Consider the following 7,388-nt stretch of genomic DNA (forward strand, 5'->3'; position numbering starts at 1 on the left):
TTTGGGCCGGGGGCCGTGTTGGATTGAATAGGCTTGAGGCCGTGATTGGTATATTGAGTCCTAGTTCTGTATAAAGTATCTGATCGGTTCAGCATAGACTTAATGAACCTATGCTTGGAATGGGATGATCATTTATACCGCGTAGGTAACTGCTTTCATGGTTGCGGTCTAGGAAAAACTTTTCAGACATTTTCTTTAAAAAAAAAAAAGTTTTGTTTTAGAATATTTGAGAAATGTAGCAAGTCTTCAAAAAGAAATTTTCTAGATTTCGAATGTGAACCTATGGTTTTTGGAAAGACTCATAAGACGAGCAATGATCACTGAACTCTAAGAATGATATTATCTTTACGTATCTTGTTATAGCAATTTTTGTAATCCTATTGTGAGAAGAAGCGAGGACGACATTCACACTCCCCTACAGGTTATTCCTTTTCAGGATATAGAAGACGAAGCTTCAGGAGAGTTATGTTTATTTTCTGTTTGTTTGGTCTTTTTGTATCACCGTAGCTATTATTTTTCCCTCGCCTTTATCTTTATTAAGTTTGTAAGAGGGATAGGAAATTATGATATGTATATTTGTAAACTAGTGTTATGTATATGTATATATATATATATATATATATATATATATGTCTTAAGGTTGTATCTGATTTGTATGTACATGTATGTTTATGTTTTCACGAAAAAGAGTTATCGAAGGTTATGCGGTTTTAAGTTTTAAACAGGCTCATATTTTAGTCTTAAATATTATAAGAGTCGTGGTAATACTCGAGCTATCAGAGTGGCGCAGCCGGAAGCGTGAGACTTTGATAGTTAGGGTGTTACATTTGTGGTATCAGAGCGGTCTTTCCTGTAGAGCCTGAGGAATGGACCGACTATGCTTCAATTGCATACTCTGAGCGTTTGTCATGTAATAGGTCTTGTTGAATGACGAGAATTAGAGCTTTATGCACATGACTGTTTGTTGATTAATGCCATTAGTCTTGCGTTGCATAATTCCTGATATTAAGTTTGGCTGGCTTAATACTAGTGAATTATGTATATGGAAGCACTGAGGGGTTATCATAGATGCATGATATACGAGTTTTGAGTAAAGTAAATCGTAGGTTTTGGGAACGTTAGGAACTATTTCTCGAGGTTACTCAGTTGTGTGCTTTGGATTCTGTTGGATGTCATGTCACTTATTCTTTCTTAACCTATCTTGACGTTCTTGTTGCCATTTCTTTTGGGAAACATTTTTGGTGTTTTCAATCCTATTTTTCTGTTCATATGCATTCTTCTTTGATCCCAAATTGCATATGTCGGTTTGAATTTCTTTGTGTATCTGTCTTTCTCTGTTTGAACTCTTTTTCTTGACCCATGTAATTTTTTGACATGACTTTGAACTTATCTTGATGTAGTCTGTATTTTTATGTCCTTACTCCTAGTCTTGTTTAAAGAAATGGTGATTCAGTTTTTCTTTTAATTGACTATATTTATAACCAATTTTCAAACTTTTATAAAATCACTTTTGATTTGATATACACCTATCTATATAAAACTTTGAAAATTCCTTATGCAATTTAAAAACTATTTATTTTTAATACCTCGTATGTTCTTTTACTGGTTTTTGGAACTACACTTACTTTAAGTACAATTTAGCTTTTCAAAAATAATTTTATTATGGTTCCTATACGTAACTCTATTTGATTATGTACTTAGGTAATTTTAAATTCTTAAAGGATAGGCTTTTCACTTTTATTCCAGTTAGTTTTCGTTTGACAAATTGACTTTAATTTAGCATGATACACTATTTACGCATTTGTTGTTCTTTTGAAAATATTGGGTTCATACCTTCCTCTCAAGTATGGGCTGATTCTTTGAACTTTTGTTTCTATGGTTGTGATACTTGATTTTGTTATTAACTAATCTTTTTTTTACGAACATCACCAGTAGTCTTAGTTTTCCCTCTCTTGTGAATTTCATGCTCCTCTAAGTCAACTTAAATTGTTTCTATCTAGTGTGTTGTTTGTCCTCCCAATTGTCCTTCTTTAGTCAAAGGTTCTTTCTTGAAAATTCACTGTTGATTGAGTTGTTTTTCCTGACGAGTTTTGCATTCTTTTGGACCAATGGAAAGCTTTTTTAGTATCCCATGCTTCGTGGATCTTATTTGAACTCCTTTGATTTAAAATCTTTTCTTGTTTGGTCTGGTTTCTTTTAAGTATATCTTAAATATTCTTGAATTTTCTTATGTGATGGAAATTTCAAGTGTATTCTTAGAGTTTTGATGTGAACTTTTAAAACAAGTTTTGGATTCTCTTAAGAAGTCTAAATCAATTCTTCTTGCTTAAATTGCATCCATAGTTATTCTTTAAATTGACAAAGTTATTTTGAAGTTGGCATGCACTAGTTTAAATGAAGTTTTGAAACGGACTGATAATCAAACTTTTATCTCAGAGTTTTATTTTCTAAATAGAGTTTAACTTGTTCCATATTTGCTATAAAATTTTATGCATGCTTGTTTGAATTTAAACTTTGAGAGTTCCTGGACAAACGTTTGATTTTCTTACAACCTTGCCACAACTTCAGTGTATACCTTTATTTGATTGAGTACCTAAATGTTCTTCAGGAGTTTCAAAATTGTTTGGCCTTAACTCAATTGACTTTCATTTTTCAAACCTCACCTATTCTGTCTTTTACTTGGAAGCTATTTAGACAAAATGCAATTTAATTTTCTTTTAACCACATTGCAGTTTTGATGTGTTTCTGTCACCCTTTTTGTGAAATGCGAGTTATATACCTTTCTTTTAGCACATGAGGTGATCTTCTTTCAGTTTTTCATTCCTTACATTCAAATGTATTATGTGTACTAAACATAAAATTTAAATCTTGAGAGTGTCATCACTAACTTTAGTTGACCTTCTTCTATGATTTTATACTTGTTAACTCAGCTTGATTTAGTTCCAAACTACTATCTTGCTTATCCTTTTTGTATTCCTATCAGTTGTGTCTGATTCAGGAGTCATCTTTGAGGTTGTTAAACTGAATTTCTTTCCAATACTCTTCATCGATTGTACATCCTTGTCTACTTGTAGATTCAGCAATTCTTTCAGAACTCTTGCGGAGATTATCCTTGTTGTTTGTCCTTCTATTTCAAAGTCTTTTATCTTTCTGAGTAAACTCGAGAATTGTTTTGATGTCACGTGCGATCTTTAGGTATAGTAATGTGATGCGTTAGTTCTTTAAGGCCTGTTCGTGGATACGGAATGTGAAGTGGTAAGAGTGCAACGTTATGAGAAGTTGTGGGAGTTTTGTTTCTCGTGGAAGAATCTGCGGATGTTAGGTTTGTGATTGGTTATGGAGTTGTGAAGTGATTGATGGAGTTGGGAAGTGAAAGTTTCGAAGGGGTAAGAGATCTGTGAGGAAATGCTATATCCGTTGTTTTAATACCAACTTGTCTTGTAGCCTTTTGCCACATTAACTATAGCTCTGCTTTGTGAACGCTTATCTTGACTTGCACCTTATATTGTTTCTCCAAGCTTTTGTAAGATTTTGAAACCATATAACCTTTTGCATTGAGCCTATCTTGTATCCTTCACCTTACACTATACCTTACCCTTACATTTAAATCTTATGGATATTAGGTATTTGAACTTATATATATATATATATATATATATATATATATATATATATATATATATATATATATGTTGAGATCTCTTGCTTCTCTAAAAGGTTTTTTTTAAGGCTATGTATTATCTTATGTATTATTTTAATTTTCGAGGACGAAAATTTTTATAAGGTGGGTGGAATGTAAGACCCAAGACTTTTGAAAAGTCCTATTTTAAACTAATCTCAAACCATACATTATTTACAGTTTTATTTTCAAGAAATTATTTTATTGAAAATAATTAAAGGCAGTTTTGATTAATTGGATTTGAGATAAATTAAGATTTTTATCCCAACTCTATAATTATGGATTATTTTACTATTTACAATTTAAAGTTTTAGAAATTCGAAAATAATGAGGTTTGTCTATTTAAATCAGAATTTCATCTAATTTATGATTATTGAATTATTTTCTATATTTAAATTATAGAGTTGGTAGTTGTGAAATAATAAGGATTTTTATATGATTTGGACTAAATAATTAATATTTTAAAATATTGATACTACTATTTTGGAAAATAAAGAAATTAACTATATTATTTATAATTTTTGGATTTGAATATTTTATTGAAAATAATTTGTAAAATTGATGATCGAATAGTATTTCTATATATTATTATTATTGGATTAGAATTTATTTCCAATTACCATATTATCCTTATTTTTATTTGAAATTACAGAACTACCCCTAACCCTAAATCTAACCTAACACCCCCACACACTCACCAAACCCTAGCCACCCTAAAACCCAAGGAGCAGCAGCTGCTGCCCCACACCCTCACTCTCATCAAATAGCATAGTTTCCCTGTGAAAGAAAGGAAGGAAGAAAGAAAGGGGACAGAGGGGAAGGGATCCGCATGAAAGGGGAAGGGAGAAGAAGAGGAAGGCGGCACGGTGGGTGTCACTACCACCGCCGCCACCGCTGTTGGCAAGGGATGGAGGAGATCCGAGAGGGAAGGAGAGCGCCGGTGAAGAGAGGAGCCCGTGCCATCCTCGCGAAACGCCATTGCCGCCTCACCATCAAGAGTCACGAGGAGAGGAAGGCGTCGCCGTTTCGTGTGGCCGTGCCAACATTGCCGTCAGGGTCTTCTTCGCCGCCATCCTTGCTCGTCGTTTCCCTTGGAGTCATTGCCGTCGATCCTTGGCCCTGTCGCCGCCGCGAGTCGCTAACAAGGATCGGAGCTGAGGGAGAGGACAGTGTAAGGAGGGGGAGTTGTTGCTGCCAAAGACGCGAGCTGAAGGAGCTGCCTTCAGCCGCCGCCGTTGCGCCAGTCACCGCCGTGTGCTGTCACTGCTGCGTGTGCCACCGTCGCCACCTCTGGTCTGTCACCGTTGAGCAGATCCGCGAAGAGAGAGAGAGAACCTGGGAAGAGGCCGCTGCTGGAGGAGAAACCAATCTCGCCGCTGTGACTGGCCACCGGAAAAACCTTACCGCCGTCGCTGGAAAATTTTGCCGGTAAGGATTTTAGTTGGTCTTCGTTTCCTTTGGATTTCCGGAAGCTTCATTGTCGTTGTATGATTGGTTTCAGTTACCGTCACCGGAGATCTGGTCACCGCCGCCACTCAAGGTGGTTGCCGGGGCTGCCAGCAAACCAGTTCAGCTATCACCACTGTTTCGTTTTCTTAGTTTGGTAAGTAATTGTTTCGAAAATCCCCGCTTTAGTGTTTGGTTATGTTTGGTTAAAGACCTTGAGGTTTGGTAACGTAGGTTGGGTCCTGATGATTGTGTGTCGCATAAGTGTTGCTGTGACTGCTGTGCCGTTCCTTTTCTTTCTGTAAGTGTCTCTATCTCGAACCTTCGCCTTTAGCTTTCAGTTATGAGTTTTGAGATTTTTCACGATATTGATGTGTTAGGAATTAGTATCCGAGCTTATATATGTGGCGTTGAGGCTGTTTCTGCTATTGAGAAAAATAAGCGGAGCTAGAATGTTGGTTGTTGGTTTCGGGCCGAGACGAAAGGCTTTCCTGTGACGCGTTTGGTTCATGTATTCGACGAGCCAAGGTAGGGGCTTTTTATATAAACTGATTTAATTTTAAAGTGGAAATTGTTATAGATAGATATGCTTTACAAAATATATTTCTGGTGGTTATGTGAGTCTTATGAATTGTCTAGTTTTATCTTGAACAAATACGGGTGCCTGTTTGATTGAGCTAATGTCTGCTTTGGAAAATTGGAGATTTCTGGATTTGGTTGAATTGAAATGCTTTTTGATAATCTGAAAGTTTCAGTTTTTGGTTTTATTGGAAACTGATTTGGTCTTGAACCTGTCAGAAAGAGTTGATGATTGGTTTTGTTGGGACCCGGAAAGGGTGGCAAGGTCCAAGTTTTAGGGGAGATGCTGCCAAAATTTCTAGAAAATCTGAGATTTTGATTAGAATTGTAATTTTGGAAAAGAATGAATTATGCTTTGACTTAAATGTTTGAGAAATAAATTATGTTTGAACTTGCCTTATTAGGAAAATCTCTATATTTTGATGTAATTATTAAGAAAGGAATTATGTCTTAAAAATCAATTTAAATATGAAAATTATGTTTTGGAATTTGATTTACATAAACAGATTTTGGAGGGGTTAAATGGATTTAAAATAAACCTGGTTTTTAATTAATCTATTTCACTTTATGACATTTAGGAAGAGCTTGAAGTATTTTCGGGAACTTTGATTTATTAAAATTGAAACACTTTCCGAGCCCTTGGAAACAGATTTAAGAATGAAACTGAAATTGGTTTTCGGTTTAGAAATGATTTGGTTTCTACTTAAGTTTGGTTGGTTTTGAAATTGGTTCAGAATAATTGGAAACATGATTTGGTTTTGGGTTCAAACCCTATTCTATTTCTCCAACTCAAGAAGTTAAAGTTTCGGAGGTTTCCAAGAAATTTAAGAAATGAGTTAGGTTATTCTCCCCTGAAGTCTTGAGATTCTGCTGAGGAATCTTACGACCAAATCTTGATTTAGAAATGAATGATTGAGTCTTTCAAAGAGATTTTGAACTTGGCATGGTTTTGAGATTTTTGGAAGTGTTGGAAAGATGTGGAAAGTGACTCCGTTTTGAAAAGTGATTCTTGGCTAGCTGTGATTTGACTACGTTGTTATTAAGAGTAAATGGGCCAAGAATAATTTTGAAATAAGATATTGAGCCTGATTGATTGTGGATATCATCAAAATTGATGAGTTATTGTTTGGTAGGCGTAACGGCCGGGTTCGTCCCGCTTATGCTGCGAGATTTGATAATAGACGAGATTGTTGATAACTCGCTTGCACCTGGCAAGGACGGTGGTTAATCCCGCTTGTCGAGGTTGCGGCGCCCGCGTAAGGACGGTGGTTAATCCCGCTTACGTGTAGATGTGAGGTCGGAGGCAAAGTATCCCGCTCACATCCTTTCGGATCACAGGAGTGTGCAGGCACTGACATCCTGGACCGTGTGGCGGGCACGTTATCCCAGAGGGTTCCCATTTATACGTGACCGAAAGGCAACATTCCCATGGGAATGTGTCGGGTTGGCAATTGAACCGACAATGTGATATCACAGCCAGTAGGACAGGCATTCATCATTTGCATCTATGTGATATTGTTTGGGTGTGCATATTGTATTTGGTTTGCCTATGTGAATACTTATGTTAACTGCTAACTGTTATACTTGTTGTAATTGTTCTTGATTGTGCTTGAACCACATTAATTGTGATTGTGTTTGAATTGATTGGTTTGTGATGAGTTGGTTGCTGATTGAGCTGTTTGGG

At 36.0% G+C, this 7,388-nt stretch overlaps 1 protein-coding gene across 1 annotated transcript; it reads left to right on the forward strand.

Moving 5' to 3' along the window:
• Positions 1-4,586: 4,586 nt before the first annotated feature.
• Positions 4,587-6,932, forward strand: LOC148564850 (uncharacterized). The gene is made up of 3 exons (XM_088487100.1): positions 4,587-5,084; positions 5,181-5,286; positions 6,838-6,932. Exons 1-3 carry the CDS (start codon positions 4,587-4,589, stop codon positions 6,930-6,932), a joined length of 699 nt encoding a protein of 232 aa, XP_088343226.1.
• Positions 6,933-7,388: the final 456 nt, after the last annotated feature.

The sequence above is a fragment of the Arachis ipaensis genome, chromosome B5, assembly GCF_059453495.1.
Source record: "Arachis ipaensis isolate K30076 ecotype BB chromosome B5, ASM5945349v1, whole genome shotgun sequence".
Lineage (NCBI taxonomy): Eukaryota > Viridiplantae > Streptophyta > Magnoliopsida > Fabales > Fabaceae > Arachis > Arachis ipaensis.